At 42.8% G+C, this 25,042-nt stretch overlaps 1 protein-coding gene across 7 annotated transcripts in view; it reads right to left on the bottom strand.

Annotated features, from left to right (window-relative positions):
• The window catches only part of IQCH (IQ motif containing H), a gene marked incomplete at its 5' end in the record, with an annotated part of 79,063 nt that overhangs the window by 7,113 nt on the left and 46,908 nt on the right, over positions 1 to 25,042 (bottom strand). For 6 of the 7 annotated variants that reach the window (XM_083713084.1, XM_083713085.1, XM_083713088.1 and 3 more), the window contains 3 exons: positions 991 to 1,155; positions 17,336 to 17,622; positions 18,744 to 18,864. In XM_083713084.1, coding sequence (XP_083569210.1) covers positions 991 to 1,155; positions 17,336 to 17,622; positions 18,744 to 18,864 — 573 coding nt within the window. The remainder of the gene's footprint in view (positions 1 to 990; positions 1,156 to 17,335; positions 17,623 to 18,743; positions 18,865 to 25,042) is intronic. The other variant, XM_083713087.1, reaches the window with a different exon arrangement.

The raw sequence follows: 25,042 nt of genomic DNA, 5'->3' as shown, positions 1-25,042 counted from the left end.
ACTTTAAATGGCCTAAAGTCTTCTGGGCAAGGAGAATGACACCCCAGAATGCTGAAGGAACCTGTAGGTGTTATTCCAGAACCACTGTCTGCAATCTCTGAAAATTCTTCAAGAACAGGTGAGGTGCCAGAAGGCTGGAGATGGACAAATATTGTTCATATCTTCCAAGAGGGAGGAAAGGCCCATCTGGGTAAGTAGAGTTCTAGCAGCCTGACACAGATACTGGGGGAAATCTCAAACAGATTAATAAGTAGTCTCCTTTGAGCATAGAAAATAATGCACTGATTACCAATGGCCAACATGGGTTTCTCAAGAATAAGTCATGCCAGACCAACCTTATTTCATTTTTTGGTAGTTACTAGTTTGGTAGATCATAGAAATGGCATGGGCATAGTATATTTTGCTTTCAGTGGAGCATAGGACAAGACCTCCCATTTTTTACTTGTTAACCAGATGGTAAAATATTAGCTGGATAATATTGTTAGGTGAATCTACAACTGCTTGAGCAACTGTACCCAGTGAGTGCTCATTAATGGGTCTGTGTCTACCTGGAGAGAGGTCTTTAGTGGAGAGCCAAAGTGTTCTATCCTACGCCTAGTGTCCTTCAATATTTTAATAAGATGCTTTTGTGAGGATGCAGAAGGGTATGCTTATTAAATCTGCAGATGATGGGAAAAACTGGGGGGGGGGGGTAGCTAACACCATACAAGACAGAATTAAGATCTGAAATGATTCCTGCATTATGGGGGGATGGACTAGATGACGCTTGGGGTCCCTTCCAACTCTAAGATTTTATGATTCTATGATTCCACAGGCTCGAACCGTGAGACAAACAAACAAACAAACAAACATAGTAGCATTGATCTGTCTTACTGAATGTCACAGGGTGGCTCAGGACACCAGTGCAATGGAGCAGAGGGGAAGCCAATTCTGTTCTGGCTCCCAAGCAATTATTTGCCAACACAGTGGCTAGTAGGAGGTTACACTGACCTGGGGTGGTTCCTTAGGGGGGCGGCGGCTTTTTGGTTTACTTGGAATGACCTGGCATTCAAAGCGGCTTAACTTGCAATCCAGTGTTCCGTTTGTAACATACAGCAAGACCTGTGTCAAAGCCAGATGATCGCTATAGTGCAGATCCAGGTCTACTGCCCATACCTAATGACAGCAGAAAAAGAAAAGTAAGGAAAACTTTTGTGGCAGCACTCATGTAAAGGAATGGACATTTGCTTTCTGACAGTTAACTGCACAATCCACCTCCTCTTCTAGGCTGAGAAACAGACATGACTACTTCAAAGTTAAAAGAATCTTTATGGTAGAGCAGCAGCTGCAAGTAACTCAATAAGATGGACTAATTGTTCTGAATTTTTTTTAACTGGTTGTAAATATGTGTCATATTAGTTCCCTCCCATCAGCCCATAACCCAACCACCCCCAAGCTGGTGCCCTCCAGATGTTTTAGACTGCCCCTCTCATTGCCATACTGGCTGGGCTGATGGAAGTTGGAGTCCAAAAGATCTGGAAGTCAGAAGGTCATGGATGGTTGCCCTGACTAACAGAGCAATCCAATCCCCTGATTTGCCATGCTGGAGTGGGTCTAGATTAAGTGGAGGTGTCCCTCTGTCCAGCACATATGTGGTTCTACGCAGTTTCCCATCCAGGCACTGACCAGATCCAGATCTGCTTAGCTTCAGCAAGGTGTGCCTCATGTGCCTATGGACCACAGCCCAGGAGAAATGTACTCAAAGATAGAGAAACAGAGTGTCACTGCTGTTTATGCATGCAAAGCTAAGCACTTGCTTGTGAGCACATATGTGATCAATTCCACCAGCAAGAGTCTTTCAGCATTAACTGTGATGTGCTAATGCATCAGTCAGCAACAGCAAAGCATCTACAATCCTGCTAGGTAGACTATAAAACTATATATTTACAGTTGCATTTTAGGAGCTCTGAAGCTAACTTGCCCCAGAGACAGCTTTGGGATGCAAGCCATATCTCAGTTCTACAATCGGACAGAACTATGCAACTGAGAAAAAAATTAAAGTTATTATCTGATTTCAGTTATACATTAGGGAGCAAGAATTTAAGAAACTGGGCAAGACAGATAAGACTACGCAACTGAGACAAATTATTCTGGGGGGGGGAACCAAAGTATTTTTTATTTATTTACTTATTTATATATAGCACCATCTATGTACACAGCACTTTATAAAGAACAGGTTTGACAGATCCCTATCTCAGGGGGCTTACAATATAAAACAGACACAGAAGAAAAAGAAATGGGAGGTAATGGAAGCAGGGAAGAATATGTGTTGATTTCAAGTGCCTGTTCTTTGACTTAGTTACATGATGATATTGTTACTAGGAGGGTGCTCCAAAGATTTCTAGGAAAGGTAAGCATTGAGGAGAGGGAGGGAGGGGAGGGCAATTCCAGGCATCAATAGCAGCAAGGAGGAAGGGATGGAGTCATTTCAGAGAGCAGAATGGGGACATTTGGATAGCTTTGGGTGGTGCAGCTGGTTAAGTAAAGGTCATGGGAAGAAGGGATGTGACTAGATGTAAGAACAGAGATTTTGGTATATGGGGTGCAGGAAGAAGCTGATGGAGGGTTTTGAAGGTAAGCCATGAAGCTTATGCAGGATCTGGGACTGGGCAGGAAGTAGTGAAGGAATTTAAGGAGAAGAGCCATAGGATCATAGGAAGTTGCTTTAGACTGAGTCAGACCACTGGTCCATCTTACTCATTATTGTCTACACTGACTGACAATGGCTCTCCATGGCCTCAGGCAGAGAACATTATTAGCCCTACCAGTAGGTACCAGGGATTGAACCTGGGACCTACTGCATGCAAAGCAGAAGCTCTGCCCACTGAGCTAAAGTCCTTTCTCATGTGACATATTCAGAGCAACAAACGAGGCAAATAAAGCTGGCAGCAGAGTGCTGGGTACAGGTGAGTGAGACCACAGCAGGTGAGGCAATAGGAGACCCTAGAGAGAAGAAAGTTTGCAGCCATGAAGATGAGAGCTACAGAAGGTACGGAGCAGATATTTTGCTGAGGATACGGACGGCAAAGGGCTGTAATTTGTCACATTGTAAAGAGAGAAGTGGCATGATTTGGGAACAGATTGCATTTGTGGGTCCAAGGAAAGATAATAGAAAGCCAAGGCTTTATCCTGATCAACAGGGTGGATGGTGATGCTAATGGATAAGGAGTGGGAACAAGGAGAAATGGAAGAAAATGGGATAAATTTTGTATGGACACATGGAGCTTGAGACAATGCTGACGCACCCAAGCAGACATATCAGAAAGGTAACTGGAGATGGAGGATTGGATGGATGGCAAATGATATGGATGGAGAGGTAGCGCTAGGAGCTTATAGGTGGCATTGAAAACCATGAGAAGTGATGAGGCTACCCAGGGTGGTAATGTATACAGAAAGAAGAGTAGAGGGCCAAATGCAGAGCATGCCAGGCATCAATGTGGGAGGGGCCACAGAGCAGCCATGTGGGCAAAGATGTCACATGAGACACCCAAGCTAGAAGAGACACTCAAAATGCATATTCCAACGGGGCCCATGAAGTAGGCTAAACACTGGCTGTAGTTTGCCTATCATTACGTCATGGAACATCCATCAGTATTCCAACTGTTCAGAGTGAAATTGTCAGCGACAGAATGTTAGCAAGCAGTCTAGCTTTTTTAAGGAAATATCTATCTGTGTTTTGGGCCAGGCGGGTTATATTGGGCAAGGAAACGGGGGGAATAGTAGTGTGGGGCAGTAAGGGCAAGGGAGCGACCAGTACTTTGACTTAACTGTCCAACTGGCTGTAAAGTTCTGCTTCTGACAAAGTAATCTTCTGGAATTTCTATTCTTCCCCCCTCCAAAAAAACCCACCACAATTCAAATGACACTTATATGGGCAAAGAAGGATTACCTGGATGGGGGGGGGGGATATGGTAGAGGAATAATGCTAGGGGTGGCCTGCAAAGGGAACTGAAGAAAGGGCAGCCCCCCACACCTGCCTTTTCCTAATTCCTATTAGTGCAGGTGGCCCTGGCAACATATGTGGCCCCAGAGTTCTCCCCCGTTCCCCGTGAGCCATCTACACACCAGTCTGATCTGTGAACATCAGTCCTTCGGAACAAATCTCACACACAATGACTTGAATAAGCCACTGAATGGTAAATGGCATCATTATAAGGCTATTAAGAGGTCAGGCAGTCAAGGCCTCTTGCTAAACTGGAGCTAATTTCTGAATCATATTCACAAAATAATGCCCTTTTTATAACAGCAAATAAATCACATCAGTAACAGTTGTTAATAACGAACTGCCAAGTATCTGTTGCGCGGTTAAATATCCTATTTGTCAACTTAAATATTTCCCACTGCATGGAGGAAAATGCAAATTGGATGCTGATGGCCAGTATTCTTTGGTACATTTCAGTAGGAAGATTTGCCAGTTATAATTCTTTACTTCCACCCTTGCCCACACCTTCAGATTTGCTCTGTGGAGAAATGAAGGGCCTTCTCTAGTCCTGGCTTAGCATGCTGCAAAAGCTTAGATGAGCTACCTGGGTCTGTTTATTTATTTGATTGGAACCCCCCTTTAAGTTAAGCCATAAATCAGACCCTCGTTTTTAAACAGTATGTTTGGGGATAAGCGCCCACCTTGTGAATCTGCTACCTTTCTTCAAAGCTTGCCACTGTTTTCTAGACCCTTTCCCTCTTGATATGCTCCTTAGTTTTCTAGTCCAGTTCTAGGACTACAAGTGATGAAGCCTGAAATATTGCCTGTGGACTGTGGCTTCCCATAGACCAGTTTGGATTCTAGAACTCACAAATGGAAACGGTGAAGAAAGGAAGCATTTCTGTTTCGTTTTGTCCCTTGCACTTTGGAAGCCAGAAATGTGGGGTGTCCTCCTACTCTCCCCCACGAGCAGAATGATTAATGATGAAGCATCTCTAATTTCCACTTAGTGCCATGGGGGAACTGCTCTTATCCAACACTCCCTGCGTCCTGCACAACCATTGCAAATGTGATGCCTAGTTCACAGCCCACTTTGTTCAAATGTGTGGACAATCTCAGAAGCCAGTGGGAAGCTGAGCAGGGCTCCCATCCACATTCCTTGCTTCTTTCCCCACAATCATTCCAGCTTTAAGGAATTCTTTGCCACCAGACTGATATGATGGCGGTACTAAAGCCCATTTGGAGGAGATTTCCAAGATGGTTTGTTCCCCCAAACTTGTTCCTCTTAATGATATAGAGGGAAGAGCAGGGTCTAGGATCTTATTGCCTTCTTATTAGTTGCAACATGGAAATTGCACAACACTGGCACTCCCCAGGCCTTTGCTGTCTACAAAACTGATTCTGCAAGATTTGGCATTTTGCCCTTCTAGAGAAATTAACCCACTGAGCTAGATTATCTAGCGACCTCTTTCTCAGTGTGTGGCTTCTGTTTATTTCCTATGTTAACAAGAATACATCCTTCCCACGACCACCCTTGGCTCATTTATAATTTTGGAAAGATAATCTTATTTAATGCATAGTTTTGTCTGGACTGTTCATTTTGAAAGCACTATTTGTATTGTGACCCTGTTTCTCTCTCTGGGTTGGGACTATTGTCCTGATTTGTTGTTTTCTGTTTGACTATGTTTTCACTTTGATAAACTCTTCAGCTAAAATAAAAGCACTAGCTCAATTCTGGGGAATGCAGATTTATTAATTATATTTATATCCTGCCTTTCCTCCAAGGATTTCCTGCTTTTATCCTCACAACAACCTGCCAAGGTAGGCTAGGCTGAGAATTGGGGACAGGCCCAAGGTCACACAGGAAGCATCCTTGCTGCTTGGGGATCTGAAGCTAGGTCTCCAGCACTAACCATTGCACCATGCTAGCCAAGAACAGAACATGCATGTTCAGAGACAGCTTCTGATCATTGCAGGGAGTTACAGCAATGTCTACCTCTGCCTGAATCACACCTCACCTTCTGGTTAATCCAGCTGGCCTCTGATCCAATCCAGGAAAGGCAATTCTTACATCTCTAGCAGAAGCACAATAAACTATGCCAACTGAGCAGAAATAGGGCCAAATCCATTTAGTTTGCACATATTGCAGATTTTAAGATTTTAATGAAGGTCAGCCCTGCTGCCACCATGCGCTTTTACAGAGATCATGGATATAAATGGAACAGTCCCCCCACCTGCATAGTGAGAAATAGCAAAGGTAGCAGAGCGCCAGTCTCAGCTGCTAGTGGTTGACATCTCATCTCAAAGTAGAGGTCCAGCATAGCAGATGGGGTCCCATTATGCTAAGTCAGCAAGCCCATGACTTCTCTTTGCTGGTGGGTGGGTAGACCCTCCCAACCAAATCTGTATCTATGAGCTTCAGGCTTGCACAATTACCCCAAACTGCTAACTGCCACAGTGCCTTGCTGCTCAGTGCTCACTTTGTTGTTCTCAAAACCAAATTGTTTTCATTAGTTCAACATGCAGGTAGTGGTGTGCTTATGTTATGAGATCTGTAAAGGTAGGCAAACAGATGTGAATGGAATCCTATTAGCCTCTTGGTTAATGGAGATATTTTCATTTCCTGGGGGCAGAGGTGGAAATCCTGCAAAGAGGGGAGCTAGATATTGATCTTGGAATGCCTTGAGCGGAGTGCTTCTGCTAAAATAATATTTCTCTCCCATCGCTACGACCCCATCACTCTTCTCCTTAAGTCTCTGTGCTGGCATCCATCACACCCACTATGAACTCCAGGCTCCAATATGTTTATGTTGAAGACTCTTTGGGCCGCAATTATATCCTCGGCACCACCTTTTTCCCTTCCTCACACCATCCATTCTGCTTCTAGTCCTTCTTCTAGGAGCCAGCTCCTTCCTTAAAACTGCAAAGCCTTCCCAAGGCAACCACTTATTACGCTGTTCTCTTATAGCCCATGACCACCAGCTTGCCTCTCTCTGCTCACTGTGTACCTTTGACAAACTCTCTGCTTTGGCAAGCAATGTGTTTCTCCTCTTATCTAGTGAGCAGTCCCAAAGGATTGCTAAATAAATGATAATGGTGTGAAGCAAACATTTGCTAGCCAACTCCAGATGTTTTCAACTCCCAGAGAGGCCAGAGCCTGTTGAGACATTTTGCCACAAAAAGGGGCTGCCCTGCTTGTCATGAGAAGTGGGCAGGACCTCTGCACTACTGCAAGGGACCTAGGCAGTGTGCGTCCTGCACCACTAGAGCCCAATTAATTTTGTTGCAGTTGCTTGGGAATGCTTCTGCTAGTCAGCCATGGCTGTTTATAAGGCAAGAACCATAGGAAGCTGCCTTATACAGAGTGAGACCAATGGTCCCCCAAGCTCAGTATGGTTTGCAGCTCTCTCCAGGGTTTCAGGCAGGAGTATCTCCCAGGCTTGCAGGGAGATGTTGCTGGGGACTGAACTTGGGAGCATCTGCATGCAAGGCAAATGTTCAGCCACTGAGCTACCACTCTTCCCAGCCATGCTCCTCCAGCCCTCCTTCCTCCTACTTCTCCAGCCTTCCTTGTGGGATTTGGGTATGCAATCAATGAGGGTGCAACTGGCTACTTTGAAATTTCCACATGGGGTTATTTAATACAGGACATGGTGGTGGGCAGGATCTCAGGTTGTCAGCAAAACCAAAATCTAAGCCATTGGGTGTGGAGTGTGGAGACCGCAAAATGAAAGCATGGTGAGTGAATAAAGTCACAGTTATGGTGTCATTCTTTACAGCTGCCATAAAAATGTTTCAGCTTTAAAACGTGAGAAGGGCAAGGAAGCATAAATTCTTAAACAGTTACTAAATTATCGCTTTTCTTCCCTCGGTTTAATTGTTTCTTTCTGCCTCCAATATTGACTTCTACATTATTATACAGAGTACACCTGCCTTTTTTTTTTTTTTAAGAAGTGGCTGGATGACACTGTAAAAATGCCAATTAGTAAAATATTAATGCAAGTCGGGTTTCTCAGAAGAGAGCTCTCTTCTTTATTATGGTTAAAATTCACAACGGGACTGAATATTTTAGCCAGGATTGAAGACTGTTATCTTATTTGATTGCCATCTAGTGGTAATAGGTAGAATCCCTCCGATTTAAAAAGCATGTAGCATAGCAGCCAAAAACCGACAGTACGGAGGAGGTTGAAAAAATTGCTTTGAAACAACGCAGATGAAGACGCATGGTTCACTAAAGAGGCTGGGGCCAGCATCCAAAAGGTATGGATGTACAGTATGCAAGTGGAGATTGCTTCTGAATTTCATTGCAGTATTTCCAGTGCCGAAGAGGCAAACTGGGATGCTGGTTGAAAAGCAGATTGACTCTTCAGTGGCAGGAAGTGTGACTGCGAAATTAGAAGGCAAATATTTGACCGTGCATACGGTTTTCTTCTTGAAAGGCTTCTACTGCTCCATCACAATTCCTCATTATTCTCTTGCAATTTGTAAGCTTACTTCCCCTGTTTTGTTAGTGCGCATGCAAGCTGCCCTGAAAAGGCAGGGTAAAAAAGCAGATATATGAAATAAAAACAAATAATAGATTTGGATGACAAAGCCAACTCCCTTAAAAAACAACCCCCAAGCCCTGACTCATTGCTTCTGGGAAAACATTAACAGGTGAGCTTATCTGGCCACGCACTGGAACCATTCACAAGGCCAGCCCAACATGCAGAAGAAGCCCATGGAGTCTACACAGGTTGACTTTCACACAGGCAAGTGTGATTTTCAAATTTATTTTTTATCGGGGCGGAGGACTGCAGCCAAGTGACCATTTGCCTCCTTTTCCACTGAGACGCTTATTAATAGTGTCGTAGAACGTAGCCTTTGAGAAGGCGGCGCTTTGGATCGTGTTATGTCGAAAATTGACTGTGCAGCCTCCCTCTTTGCTGTCTCTCAGCCATTTCCCTGTCTCTGAAGTGCTCCATCCTTCACCCGGTGACTCCTTTCGTTTCCTTGTGAGGGACTTAGTTAAAGGCAGCTTGAAGGTTCAAATAAATTACATCAGCTACTTCTCCCTTTTCCAATTTTCTAGGGCAATGTTCAAAGAATTCTGAGATAGAGGGCGGGGGGATGGCGGAGGAAAAATGACTTGGTTTCATTTCACAGCAGCCATATGGGCTCACTCTTTTCCTCTCATGTTCAACGAGGTGTTTATAGAGTTCTATCTCCAGGCTCTGCAATTCATAACTTTCCAACATGGGAGATCAATGCAGCTATTCTACAGGACAGTGAAGCTAGACGTCTTGGCAGTTGTTTTTGAAAGGTTGCAATTCAGATTTCCTCATTTGAAGACTAAACACTGCCCAGGTGGCATCTGGAATGAGTTAATGCTACTCCAAAACTAGCAAGGAGCAGAACTGAGGGTGACTGCAGTGGCTCCAACAACCCCACAATGCATTCCAGAAATTCTGGCTGCCTTGCTGAAATCCAGAATGCTTTTTGCTAGGTTGGTTGCACATGTTCTGCCTAGAATTCCAGTGTCTCTCCAGACTGGTGTTTTATTACAGGTGTATTCTTTACCATATTCTTGACACCATAGTATTGCATCAGTGGTGAACTTATTCTGCTTTATTAGTTGATCTGTAATGCTTCCCAAATGCTACCACATTATTGCTGTTTGGAGGGGCTATATATAGCACAATAGCAGTAGGACAATAAACAACAATAAAACACAACCAGAACTTTGGTGGTGTTTCAGCAGAAAGTTACAGGACATGAACTGGTTGGAAAAGAAGCAGTACGATGACCCCATAACTTTTGCAAGCACAAATACCATTGAAATCAGGATTGCTTATAACTGTCCCGATAGCATCATAAGCACAAAGAATCATGAATGCACAATGAAAAGGACATCTGGAGGGACCTTCAGAGGGTGGTTTTTTGGTGGTTGTTGTTTTGCACCATACTAAAATTCTGCATTCAGAAAATACAAATTCTGCACCAGGAACACCTGCTTTTTCTGCTTGAGCAAACTCACATATTTTGTTTCATTTTGCATAATTTGTTTCAATTTTACTCATCATGGGGAGGTGCAGTGCCAAACACAGAGGCCTGACCTACAACTGTTGGAAATCTGACTCAGCTGCTCCTTAGACATGGGCTATTTTAGCAAGCATCGTTCACACACTTCCAAACGTTTCCTGGAAACGTGTTACATTAAAAACAAGAATAACCCCAAACCAAAAGCTGATACTCTTGGGAAGCTAAATCCTGTGCTCACTTGTCACATCCTTCTCTTTCTCTGTGCTCCTGGGATCCTGGCACTTAACTCGGTTTTTTAATTCAATACCTGAATTTTAACGATATTTTCTTGAAAACCTTTTCATTCCAGAGCACATTGCTGAACCACTGCTGTGCCCCAGTGCAAACTCTGCTGAAGGGAAGGCATCTGCACAGGAGCGGTTCCTGCAGGATTGTGCCGGCTGCCCTTAATTGGCTTGGAAACTCATCATCCAATAGAGTTCTCTGTGGGTTAGATTGGAAACTACAGGGAAAGCTCCAGCAGGAATTGCTCTGTGTTGCTAAACCACAAAGTGTCTGGGCCTTGCTATTACATCCCCCCTCCAATTACATAATTAAAGTCACCTATGATATTTTGAGGCATTCCTTTGACATAGGCTACATCCCACTGGAGATATGTATATAATGAAGGTTTATATGTTTTACAAAATGTTCTGTTTTCAACAATAACTTCCATTACGCCATTTGTCTCTCAGTAGACCCTGCTTCTGCCTTTATAGCACTTGTGAAAAACAAAGTGCTTATAAAACCAGGACTCGAGAATATAGATCTTGACAAGCAAGCAAAAACAGCAGTTAAAGGGCATTTGCCTCCCTCGTAACAAGACCTCCGTTCTGTTTTCTGGGCTGCTTTCACTTAAGATTTTGATTTGCTTGCTTTTGCTTTAGGGTCAGTTTTGTTCAGTGCCTCAAAACTTTTGAGTCCCTTCAATCATTACGATGATGTGGGGTGGGGGAGGGGAGAGCTGCATATTCACCAGCTCCTCTGAGTTGATTACATTATCCCAGTCAATAGGTTATTTGGGTAATTTCTAGGACCGTTTGCTAAACCAGTTAAAAGGCATTTCCCCTCCTAGCTTTTAATCAATGGAATAACAGATTCAAATAGGTATTATTAACTTAGTGCAGATTAAACTTCGTGGATAGCCATTTTTTCTCAGCTAAATAATCATAGATAATTTGTTTGGGAAATCAGCTTAAAGCACAGGGCATAAATAAAAGAGCTGTAAGCACACAGAGGTGGATGGAGAGAGCCTCACATGCGCACCAGGGAGCTCACAGAGCTCCAATACACAAGGGCTCTCCCATTCACTACAATGGAGGGGTCAGCATCCTGTGTGCAGAAGGGACAGATGCATAGGGCGTGGCTCCCCCTACTGTAATAAAAGGAAAAGTCCCGGAAGGGAGGGGAACTGCTGTGTGCCAACCAAGAGCTCTCAGGCTCCTCTTTATTTTTGCCCATATTGACCTGGCAGACCAATAAAGTGTTTTCTTTCAATAAGACGTTTTCCTATGCATTTTCTCAAAGCCCCCTTTGGCTTTCTGCAAACTAGCCTTTCCTTTCCATGACCACCAAACAAACAAGGGATGAATTGTCTTTCCATTTATTGAAAGAAAATCATAGCACTTCAATGAACATTTATAAGCAGTTTGCTCTAAAATATCATGATGTTCAATAAAATTTCCTAAAAATGAGATGAAAGCAAAGCACAGCTGTGCCTTACAAACAAAACCATGAACTGTACCAAACCAAAAAAATAATAACAGTTAAGAACCAAGAGTCCAGGAAAGCTTGGCAAAGTACATTTTTAAAAAGAGGCTGCTGTCCCTTCCTCGCAAATTCCCCGAGGGAGGGCACTCCAGAGGGTGGGTGCTTTCAATAGGAAGGCACACTTCCATATTATCATAAAGTGATAATCCACCGGCCATGCTATAAACCAACAGGGTCTCCTGGGAAGATCTAAACGGTGGGTTTGATCTGTATCGGGGTGTGGGGTGGGGGAGAGGCTGCTAGTTATCCCGGTCCCCAGTTGTTTCTGGGGAGCCTTTTTGCAGCCTGAGGGCCACATTCTCTTCTAGAGAACCTCCCAAGGACCGCAACCAGGGCAGGGTCAGAGGCAAAATTGGGAAGAGCAATGAATATGCATTTTACCTTTGTGTACTAGGCTGGTTCCAAGGACACTTCCACACACCCCTCCCTATCCTTCAGTGAGGCATGTGGCCTGGGGAGAATCTCAAAGGCGAGATGGTGAGACCTGGAAGGCAGGATTTGGCCCTCAGGTCCGAGGTTCTGCATCCCTAGTTTAGGCCTTTAAATGTCAACAACAAAACCTTGAACTTGGCTCAGCAGCTGACAGCTAGTGCAGATCTTTCAACATCAGTGCAATATATGTACAGGTGGATGTCCCACTAATCAACCTAGTAACAGCATTTTGTACTAGCTGCAGTTTCTGAACCAGGCATAAGGGTAGCTCCGTGTACAGCACATTACAGCAGTTTAATCGAAAGGCTATCAATGTGACCACAGCAATCAAGCAGCAACATGTTTTCTGCACTGTATTTCAAGTGAAGTGCCACTATTGTTTTGTAACCTGCCCATAATCTCCTTCCCTTTTGAAATCTGGATACGCACTCAGTCCAGCAGGAAGAAACTGGCAGCAAAGCGGGTTCTCTTACTTTTACCCCACCTGGGCATCCACTGCAAAGTAGGTGTGCTCCTGCTCTAGGCAGGAGCCTAGAGGCTAAATTCCAGAATCTTTTCTCATCAGTATTTGAGGAATTTCTCAAGTACACGCATTTGAGACAAGACACATTTTATATCTGAATATGAATTTTGCAACAGTTGAATTCTCCTCAAAACCTAAGAAAATTAACCAGTCAGCTCTCTACCTGATGTATGAACAGCACAAGCCTTGGGCTCTAACAAATCAATAGAACGGATTTTAACTGCTAGAAAGGAGAACACACAACACATTGATCTAGGCCATAATAACTCTTACAGCTGGTCAGTTAATCCTCAGGAAATGCCCAGTGCCTATGGTGTGGTTCCTTGAGTAAAATGGATATTAAATGTATGCTTCGAATATGGTCCATCATTGAACAATGCTGGAGATGAACAGGTTTTGTTGCTCTTCAGAGACTCCTGGGGCATACGTAGCTTATCAGAAGACCCAGACACACATGGCTTGCTTCCTGCAAACATATGAATGTTGACCTCTAAGTTCTACTTAGAGTAGGCCCACTAAAATTACTAAGGTACTCTGAGTAGAACTAACATTGAATACAACCCATAGGCCTCAATTTACACAGAAGCAGCAACAAGATCAACCATGAGATTAGCACGTGTTTAGAACCTAAAGGCTACAAGATGAAGCCACCAAGAGACCTGATTACCTTTTCACATGCCCCCATAGTATGTTTCAGCACCAACTGCATAATATATCAGAATCACTCATGTCAGGTGGTATCATGGGCTGTCCTCCTTATCCTGTCTCAGCCAACCCATGACAGGTGATGGCTGGGTCTCATCAGTCAGGCTCAAATGCCTTTCCTCCTACATTGCCAGTGTTTTGTTTCACCAAAAGCCTCGCAGGCTAAGCTCGGTACTGCAGAAGTGTCATCTAGACCACAAGAACCATTTCCTGTCCATTAGGCCCTACAAAGCCCCAGCCTTCTAATCAATCCATCATATTGGAGAAGAAGAGACTGCCTTTGTATGTTTTTGGACAAGACTTGCTTTGGATCATCTTGCTTTCACTTGGAACCTTTGGGAATGTACCTGCCTTCTGATCTTTGCCCAATGTTTCTAGAACTTGACCTGGGAATGTGCTACTACCTGCATATTGCTGACAACCAGCAAACTATGGCCCAGAAACCCACATCGAACCCAGATACAGAACTACTTTACTGTGCACACATTCAGTCTGGGCCAAGGGTCAATTCATGTGGAATACAGTCCCAATTTCTAGGCTCCCTTAAGTGGATTCATCCCAGCCAAGTGGATAGACATCCTATCCTGAGTGGTTTGGTGGCAGGCAAGCAACAGCACACTGCTCAAAGTAATGTGGAAAGCAGGCAAAAAAAGTAAGAGTGTATGTGTGTCTTATTTCAGCAACTTTGCAACTGGTGTACTAAAAACCCTTCAATTCCATTTGATCCAAATTTCCATGATGCCACTTCGGTCTTTATCATTGGCCCCTGTTCTCTTTCTAACCACTCCATTTGCAAATCAGGGCCATTTCAAGACATTGTGAGACCCTAAGCAGCTGCTTTGCACCTGATATGCAAAGCCCGGGGTCTCTTGCACCTGAACTGATGGTGCAGCTTTCAAGCCTCATATGGCTGGTTCTTGACCACCTCCGGAGGATGGCAGGGTAGGGCAGTTGCTGCAGCCCACCAAGAAGGTAAAAGGAAGCAGTTCCTAGGCAGCATTGCTCCAGGAAATAATGAAGCTGTATGCCACTGAGCATTGGGTGGTGAAGGTTGTAAAGATTATTTTCCATGTGGCTTGGCTTGCTTGCATGAGCCACCCGGACTCTGGGGTGACCTCTCAGTCTGCCCACCTCCTTCACTCTTCGCTGGCTAAGGAAGCACATAAATGCCTGAGGGGTCCTCCTGAATCCAGCCAATGGCTGATTCACTGGTGGCACCTAATAATATTGCCTCCCCAAGCAACTGCTTGCACAATCAAGCCAGACAGATGCAGGTATTTGTCACCTATGCCCAAATGTCAGGTACCCATTTTTTTTTCTTATTTCAAAGTTGTGAGCAGCCAGTAAAAATCTGGCCACTTTCTGTTGCCTAAACAGCTGCGTTTATGCAAAAGATTCATATCACTATGACAGGTTTTTTTTTTGGTGATTTTAAGATATTTAACTACTCTTTGACTGTACTGGCAACAGATGTTTAATGATATATTTAATTTTTAGATTTAGCAAAACAAGCATAGATCATTGGTTATTTTCTGTAAAGTACAACTCCGGAAGGATGCCTAAGTGTACAGTAAGTTCCAGAGAATTTATTTGAGCCTTTGAGCTACTGATCTAAAATGGGAACTGGGAAATTAGTGTGAGAGTGTTCGAACAAGTCTAATAGGATTTCTAGTTTGCCAAAAAAATAATGCTTCCAGAAGCACAATCTTTGGTGTAATCTCTCTCTCTCACAACAAGACAGATGGCATCATTAATTGCCTCTATATCTAATTAAGTTGGGGGGGGGGACTCAGCTTAACTAATGCTAAAGTTGTGGCACAAGCTGGGAAATGCAGGAAATTGCAAGGTAGAACAACTGAGTGGAAAGGAAAAGGAAACAGGAGCTGATGGGAATAATAACAGAGCAGGAAGGTGTGTTTTTCTGGTGATGAAAAAGGGGTGAGATTCGTCCTGTGGAACTGCCATCACTAAGGAAGGTGGGTGATAAGCCTGAATCAATCCCTTACATTTCTGAGTAGAGCAAGTTTACCCAAATATTGCAGTTTCTTGCCTATTAGAAATGTTTATCATTGATGACAACGACATATTTTCTGCATTTAAAAAAAGTTAGTGGACATGTTTTTGTTTTTATTTTAGCCCCTATGCATATCTATGCTTATCTATAGACTTATTTATTTACTTTGGGCTTTGGGGGTTAATTTAGGATCCTGGGTACTGAGTTGTAGTATTAATTATAAGCAGGCTATTCTGTCATGCTGGGTTTGTGCATTTTTTCAAAGCAATTGGATATGCTTGGTTGTAAGTTGGTTTGGGCAAGATAAAGTGACTAACAAATTTAATAGATAATAAATAAATAAATACAAATATATTAAGGGCTTTAAATATTTAAATATTTCATTGTTAAATGTTCATTTGATTGTAAACTGCTTTGATAGCTTGTATAGAAGCCACTAATCAATCAATCAATCAATCAATCAATCTTTCTGCCTCAAAGATTAGCAACAGAGAGGTCAATTTGTTCTTGTGCTGGTGCCACTGTCAACCAAGGGCACTCGGGATTCACCTCCCCTAAAAGATTTGGTATAACAAGCCCCTACACAGTATCAACATCTCCCAGTTCCTGGTGTGAACTTCTGGGTCACACAGCCAGAGTAGGGGTGGGAGTAGAGAGAGGAATTATATTCAGTTCATACTTAAAGGCAAATCTACCTAATTCACGTTTCCTGAAACAACATGAGAGCTGAAATGCAACTGTCCTTCAAATGCAGTTCTCCAATCAAGTAATGTGTACAAAAATACATATACTAGGTTAAGTGTGTATATAGTACATCATATTGGGGAAAAGTACTTGCAAAATGTGTATATTAGGCCAATTCACATACTGTACAAAGATTTGTACATTTAGGAGAAATTCAGACTAATATGCTGATGAACTTTCATGAGGACTTTAAAAAAAGGGGGGGATTTGCAAACTGATGTGGTAATGTGAAGAGCTGAACTTAAGAGTGAAAAAGTGAGAAACTGAGAGAAACCAAAACTAACAGATAGGACCATCCTTAAGCCAGGCAGGACTAAAAACTTGATTTTTAAACAATGGTTGCTGTTTTCAAGGTAATGTGTTGTGAATCTCATCCCTAGAGAGAAGAGGGAGTACAAGCGAAATGTCATGTTGCCACTCTCGTCTTGGATTCGTACATTGGTTCCCAATACAGTTTCAAGCACAATGCAAAGTGTTGGTGCTGACCTTTAAGGCCCTAAATGGCCTCAACCCCAGTGTACCTGAAGGAGCATCTCCACCCCCATCATTTAGCCCGGACACTGAGGTCCAGCTCCAAAGGCCTTCCGGCAGTTCCCTCCCTGCGAGAAGTGACATTACGCCCACCCTGTGGAACACCCTCCCATCAGATGTCAAGGAAATAAACAACTACCTGACTTTTAGAAGACATCTAAAGGCAGACCTGTTTAGGGAAGTATTTTAATGTTATATGTTTTATTGTACTTTTAATGTTTTGTTGGGAGCCGCCCAGAGTGGCTGGGGAAACCCAGCCAGACGGGCGGGGTATAAAGAATAAATTATTATAATTATTATTATTCCAATGTGTCAACCTTTCTGGCCTGATCTTTCCCTCCTCCATTCCAATGGCACCTCTGGAAAACCACCATTTTGCCAAACCCACCCAATCTGTCTTTGTAATACAGCATGTTTTCTGAGGATGGAAATTAGTAGCCGGTGAGAGGAGGATAGCGGAGTGCTTTCCTCCCTCTCTCTCTCTCTCTCTCTCTCTCTCTCTCTCTCCCACCCCCCCGCCACCTTTTATCATGATCACATTTCACAGTATCTGCAAGCGTGTCACAGGATTTAAGATTTCACTTCGCAGACTCACTTGCTGACCCATGGTTTGAGGGTGGATGAATGTCACAAAGTCAATGGAGAAGTATCCAACCACTCCTCTGGATCTGCAGGCCTCTCCAATCTGAAGACACAGCCCGTTAAGGACCCGCGGCTCAACGGAACACTGAGGAAGGGTGGTTCCTGTGGAGCGCAGGGGACCATCTGCATGGAACTGGTCTCCAGAGGAAACCATTGAGATCTCTCCAGTTGGCTCTATTAGCATGTCCACTTTGAGGCTAGTGATGCTGTCTGAGGGCGGGAAGGCTTCTATGATGCCACCTAGAGAGAGAAAAGTTGCCAGGATTCCATCAAGCAGTGCCCCCCCATACAAATTAAATGCTTGTTCTGGGATGCAGTATTGCCAGTATTTTCTCTTGAATGATTGTTGCCTTCCAAAAATAAACAATTTATTAGGGAAGGTCCTGCCTGGTTCAATGGAAATATTGAACTTGACTTCAGCTAGGCGCTGTGACTTTCAGTTTCCTCTGTGCTTATAGGGACAGCCATTTTCTAGCCTTGGATGCCACCTCAAAGGCCATGTTTGTTGTTAGAGAGTCATTATTGGGACTGGAAGGATCTAATTTTGTGTGCGTAGAAGTAGAGATGAGATCAGAATTACCCAGGAGAAAGATGGAATGGGCATAGCCGCAATGCTGAGCTTCCTGGAGAGGAATGGCATAACAATGCAACCAGATCAATATATATGATGTGCTTCCATAATTACATGAGCCAGCACAAAACTTGAGACACTTTGCTTCAAGTTCATGAAGAAGTTGTTTGAGATCTCGGAAGCCAAAAGGAAGAGCTGAGTCCCATTGGTCAGGGAATGAGATTTCCATGATCTCCATAGCTTCTTGACCCAACTTGATTCTGACTAACCAAATCTGAATTGCTAATGAAATAAGACTAAGGAGAATATGAACTGGCTGACATAAGGTCTTCAGAAGGTTGCAGAATTCTACAGTGCACAATTTAGAGCTTCTTTTATTGCAATAATAGCTCACTAGCCTCAGAAAAGCCACAGAACACACTAACGCCACAGCTGGCACTGTGACTTGAAGCCACAAAATGTTGCCAGTAGTCCTTTGAGATTTCTTTCTTCTCAAAGCTTCTTCTGAAGCATCTTTTGCCACCCAGGCAATTTCTAGCCATATGTCTGTTTCCATGTGTTTTCTAAAGTGTTTGTGTGTGGGGAGAGTTCAGCAGTTTCCAGCAAGGAAGCCAAGCCCATTACAACTAGGCGGAATCAAAGATGGCTGCCTACATCTTATTTTTCAACAGTTAAAACTGCAATGGGGAAATGAAAAGGGGCAGAGAAATATCTAAATGAATGAGAATGAAGTACCGGTGATATAATTATCCCTCATAGCACTTAGCAGGAACTTAGCAGTCTTATTTACCTTGACTCACAAATGTTTGGAGGAATTTTCCCCATGTAGGAAATCGTTTCTCATTGACAGCCTGAGCGTGCTGTGCTAAAAGGCCCGGCAGCTCCTGGGAGATCTTCGCCAAAGCTGGTTCCTGCAGAAACAAATTAAATAGAACCACAAGCAATTTTACTGCAGAAATGAAAACTGCTTGTGGGGTGATTAAAAACCAGGCCTCCAACAGGCTGTGTGGTTACTGTTTAACCACAGCCAGAAAGCCTTTTTTTAAATGTTTCCTTTATCTTTTTCCTTATTCTTCTTTCATCCATCTGAGAACATTTCCTCATCAAAGATACTTTCTTTTTAACCACTGGTTCTATTCTTCATTTCTTTTTAGCAGAAAACTGAACAAAATAAACAAAATGGGGAAGATGGCAGGCTACAAATATCTGTTGGTCTACCAGGGTGATGGTAACTCTAATAATCCTTTAATAATAATAATAATAATAATAATAATAATAATAATAATAATAATATCCATTCATTAGCTCCTTATTCAGATGCATGTTCCCATTCTCTCCTGAGGGCTCATGAGGGCTCTCCATTTGGCAACAATCTACTCTGGCTTGTCTGCTGGACCTCACCAATTTGGCTAAACCTTCTGGGCATACCACTGTCGTCATCTTAGAGCACCTTGAGCTTGGGTAAGGTAGCAAAACTATTATATTAAGTCACTGTGCATGAAGGAGATTCAAGGGATCAGCAATGTGCGAGATGAGCAGCATCTAGGGATGGAAGAAGGCAGAGATTTCTGTTCCAACCTGTTTTCACCACCATCAATGCCATTTCCATTCTGCTGCAGTTCAGTTCCTACCAAATACAACACTGCCTCTGTCTGCTATGTAGTGTAGATAAGTACATAACTTATGTAACTTATATTTATTTCAATGTAAAGGAAACATCAAAACAGTGTAAAAAATGAGCAGCTGATTACGTATTGTTTGCGGACTTAACACAACAATGGAAACAAATACTGGTGGTATTTGCTTGACTGATTTCCATTCCTGATCACAGGCGAACAAACAATCAACCAACACAATTTTGACTTCCTTTCCTGTTTTTGTCAGTATTCTCTGACATCTGTAGCAGCAACTCAGTGGAAACATCTTCCTCCATATAACATCCATAGAACCAAACACCCACAATCTTGCATACAAGCAAGCAAGCAAGCAAGCAAGCAAGCAAGCAAGCAAGCAAGCAAGCAAAGAGAACCCAATATTAATTTCACAGCCTTCCCCAACCAGATGTTTCCAGATGTTTTGTATTGGCTGTGGCTGATGGGAGTTGTAGTCCAAAACATCTGGAAGGCGTCGGATTGGGGAAAGCTGTCAAAAAGTCAGAGCGCTGAGCAAGCACACCAAACTTAGGGACTCTGTATGTTAAAACTCCAGGTCGCTTTTCTCTAGCTGCATCATGATCACTTCTTTGCTTCCCTTGGGCCTCTTTCCTTCTGCTTCATGACCCCTTGAAATTGGAAATGTCCCATGCTCCAAAAGAGGACCAATTGCCCACTTCGCACACCAATCCCGGGACTCTGTTCTTGCTCCCCTGGACTGCAGGATGGACTAGTGAAGCATCACACTCATTTCTTTTCCTTGCTAGACAGGTTTTCTCTTCATTTTTAAATGCTGTGTTTTAAATGCACTGTATGTGGAGGCAACGGCTTCTCTTAATAACACACCACAAAGCAAAACTGCTCTGTTGTGTTTGCCAAAAGGCAGTTTGTGAATTCTGAACACAAACGAACATCTTTGAGTCTCAGCCTGGGAACAAATTACCTTTCCCTGAAGCATATGGTTTAACTCACTTGCTTAGGATATCTAATGCCTGCAAAGCAGAGAGAGCTTCAGAAGCTAGCCTTACAAAAAGCATCTGCAACAACTACAGGAGAACCACTCCAAGACATTAGAGACATGTCAGCCTATCCTTCATCCCAGACAAACTGGTAGAAAGAATGATTTATGCTAACACTGTTAAACACACAAACATATATAGAAGAACAAGCCTTGTTGATAAAAAATCAGCATGGCTTTTGAAAGGGAAGGTTTGGCCCAATCAACTTTTTAGAATTCTTTGGGAGTGTCATCAACCTTTGCTCTGGAAGATACTGTATATTTGGATTAAAAAAAAATCGAGAAAGGTATTATTCTTACATTACATTCTTCATGTACAGAAAGCCTGATGGTGCCTATAAGGGCACCAGTGCCAACAGCTACTACTGGCAACTAATACTGGAGAGTCCCCTAAAAGCCACTGGCTTGCTCCAAACTTCTAGCAAAGAGAGAAGGTGCAGGGTATCTGTATACACTGAGGGAGGATTTGCTAATAAGTTATAGATTCCAATGCCGTTGCAGTAGCACTGAACCAGCTGAAAAGCACCATATAGACAAGAGAGGGAAGAATGAATGGCTTGTGCTTTTCTTTCATGTATAACTAATTTAAGAACTAGTGAGAACTAATGATTTCCCATATTGGGGGAGGGGATTGCTTGGTCCACATAAATTTTCTCTTCATTGATTAATGCTAGCAAGATGCTCTATCTACAAATCAATAGGTACCATTAAGTTGCTTCTGTCTTATTTTCAGTGCACTAGATAAAGCCATTCCCTCTAGTCACTCTGGGCCGAATCCCAATGCATATATTTGCTTCTAATCAGGGGGTTGGGGAAAGAGAGAAAATCAGATCCTTGCATTGCATAGTGGCTGTTGAAGTTGTTTTTGCTTCACAGTTACAGTACCCAGTGTCAATACTGATGTCACATCCTATGAGACTAACTGGTTTATTGAAGAGGACTGGACCAGGGAGATCTGGGAGGAGATATGATAGCCTTCTTCATATATATATATATATATATATATATGCAGGTTTTGGTGTCCTCGGGTGTCTTCCCGTGTAAAAGTTGGGGTGTCTAGGCGACGTTTCGACGAGGTCTCACTCGTCATCTTCAGGCTGGTGCTTTCGGCTTCTTGTTACTGGAACAGAGCCTGTTCCAGTAACAAGAAGCCGAAAGCACCAGCCTGAAGATGACGAGTGAGACCTCGTCGAAACGTCGCCTAGACACCCCAACTTTTACACGGGAAGACACCCGAGGACACCAAAACCTGCATTCCTGTACCCGTGAAAATCTACGAAAGCATATATATATATATATATATATATATGGCTGTCACACTGAAGAGGGAGTTAGCTTGTTTTCTCCTTCCCCAGAGGCTAAGATCCAAACCAAGGCCTTCAAGTTACAAGATATGAGATTCCAATGAAACATCAGAAAGAACTTTCTGAAAGTAAGAGCTGTTTGACAGTGGAACAGACTTCCACAAGAGATGGTGGACTTTCCTTCCTTGCAGGTTCCTAAGCAGAGGTTAGATGGCTGTCTGCTATGAAATTCCTGCATTGTAGGGGTTGGACTAGATATCCCTTCCAACTCTACAATTCATTGATTCAATGTTTCTAAGCTAATCACTATCTCCCACCTAACCTAAGGTCACACACATGTGGTGAACAAAAAATGAAAGGAAAGCCTAACTGTTCTTCAGGAATGGATGAATCTATCAATTTTGATTTCTCATTTTTCCAATGTGAAGTTCAGTTCACCCCATTTCCACATAAGTTTGTGATTTTTTTAAAAGTCCTCATGAAAATTTGTCAACATTAAAGTGAGCATTTCTTCTACTTTACATATATTTGCTTGCTGTATTTGCAAGCACTTTCCCCAAATGTAATGCATTTTTAATATATTATTTTCACTAAAATATGCATTTTTATGCACATACATTTGTCCCTAGCATATCATTTGGAAGGAGACCCGCACTGCAAAATTCGGAAAAGTGCACATTTCAAAGTGTAAGTTGTGTATTCTTTCAGGAAGCGTAAGTTAGGGAGGCTTGCATTAAAATGTGAACCAGACTGAATTTATCTCCCATCACTAATATTCACAGGAAAAGTGAGAGAACAAAGTGAAAAGTGATCCTGGTGGCTGTACTTTTTCCCCCCAGATGGGTTTATTCATTTCCCAACTTCTGAGCTCTTACCACTGTTTAAAGTTCTTCCCAGAACCACAAGGACTGAAAAAGTACTTAGCTGAAAAATCCACTTCCCAGTCAAAAGTTGTCTCTCATGGTTTCAGCCACTGGGTTTAAGAAAAAGCTTATTGTGAGGCAGACTGAAATGGAAACGCTGTTGGGTTCCTTCTGCTACACACACACATGCACACACCATCCAGCAGTTTGCAAGTACTTTAGAATTTGTTTCGTTGCTTGGGGGGGATGGGGTGTTACTCTCTGGTGCTGCAATCTACGGAAAAGAACAAAAATGCTGGAAAATGTTTTTGGAAGCGATCAATCGCCTGCCACACTTACTTAGAATTCAAATGCCGCTTTTAGGGCTGAATGCTTGAGTGTGCAACTGCAAATTTTAAAATTAAAAAAGTCCCGATTTTGCCTTTCATGAGAGACATTCTTTTGGAAGGTAACATCATGTAAAACAGCTGCCATTACCAAGTCACGCAAATGGTTTTTGTATGTAAAATGGCTTTGTAAAATATTTGCTCCATCTGCTGAAAGTAGCAAAAGACAATTTTCCCCGATACCTAATGGCCCATTTCAGCTGGATGGCAAGCGATTCGCCGGGGTAGCGCCTTGCATTATGTCGAATGGCGAGAACACTCCACAGAACTCTCCACTTATGCGGTATTATCTCCTCTCTGCTTCTTGAGAGGCCTGTCCCTCATTACCGCGGCCCGTCGCTCTGGATCAACGCACAGGCCGAGGGGCTGCTTTGGGCTGAAGAGGGCCTTTGTCAAAGGGAGGCACATATGCTGCGCTTCAACAGCGGACCGCCAAGCAGCCACTCGCTTCGACTATTAGAACAAGGAGGTTAGCCCTCTTTCAACTTTCCACCACTTAAACTGCTGCTCCCGTTTTCTCCTCACCACATGGGTCACGCTATTCTCTTCTGGCTCGCTAAGGATTTCAGTACGTACAATTAATCAATCCCTTTTCATTCTGAATTTGGCCACACACACAAAGCCTAGAGAACATTGTTCTAGCCCCAAACAACCCCCTGCAGCTCCAGGCTTCATTGTGGAGAGATCTCTCCATTTAGAAGCACATGGCTGCCTTGTGCCCTGAACCACGTCAACATCTGTTAACAGGCCAATAAAAACAAACAAACTAGAATGGGGGGGGATGCCTTCCCCCTCCCCAAATCCAAGCCCAATGAAAGAGCTACATAGGGACCGCAGGGGATCTTTTCGGGGGGGTGGGGGTGGGTGGACGGATATATGTCACAAAAATTGGGATCAACCCAATGTTTTTAAATAAAGGCAATATACTGAAACACACACAGGACTGCTTTCTTTACAAAAGAAATACCACATATTTATACAATTTCATTCATTCATTCTATTGTTGCTGCTTTTTGTTTTTAGCAAAGCAATCGGTCTGGACAATTTATTTTGCCAAGGTGCTTAAAATTATGCCATGCCTAAATATAGAGCTGGTCAGATTTAATTTCTTTAATAATGTGTAATAGGCATTTTTCTTTAAACAGGGAACACTTGTTAACATACATACATAAGTATGTCACTATACATACTTATTTCTTTTTATAAAAACTCCCTTCCCCAAACAATAATGCAGAATTTAAGATTTTTTTATTTGTTGAACAAACAGAAACTAGGAAGGCCAGAGTGCAAAGGGCACACCCCTTGCACACCTCCCTATTTATTTTGAATTGTCTTGTGCAGTTGCACCCATGCAAAGTGTGGTTTTGCCCTTGTCTTGCCACTGAAGTGCAAAGTGGGATCAAGAACAAACATGAAATCTTCTTTCAGACTGCTGGGATTGAACATTTTCCAAATACTTCCATTTTTGAAAGAACAACAGCACCAAAAAGATAATTTTAAATAATTTATTCCCTGATGTTATGTTCTATGTTTTTTTATTTACTTCTGAGAGGAAGTCTACAAATGCTAAAATAGAATAAAAATTAAGTCCTTGGAAATTCACAGGAGCCCCCTGTTAATTGTTAGTTATTGAGTTCATTGTTACTGTTGTATTAACTGTTGAGATAGATGACTTTCAAATACCCCTGCCTAATCCCAAAATAAAACAAAAAAATCACCCTTTGTAGCAATACACTGTTGAAATCTGCATTCATTTTTAGCCTGCCTCTGCTTCTTTGAATTTAGCAGAATAAACATTTTAATATAATCTACAGAGGCACTTTATGGCATGTGATAACACTGACAAATTCCAGATTTTCTTTCGTG

The sequence above is a fragment of the Podarcis gaigeae genome (assembly GCF_964106915.1).
Source record: "Podarcis gaigeae genome assembly, chromosome: 14".
NCBI classification, from domain to species: Eukaryota; Metazoa; Chordata; class Lepidosauria; order Squamata; family Lacertidae; genus Podarcis; species Podarcis gaigeae.
The sequence above is the reverse complement of the archived record's forward strand: the minus strand, read 5'-3'. Positions and strand labels throughout refer to the sequence as shown.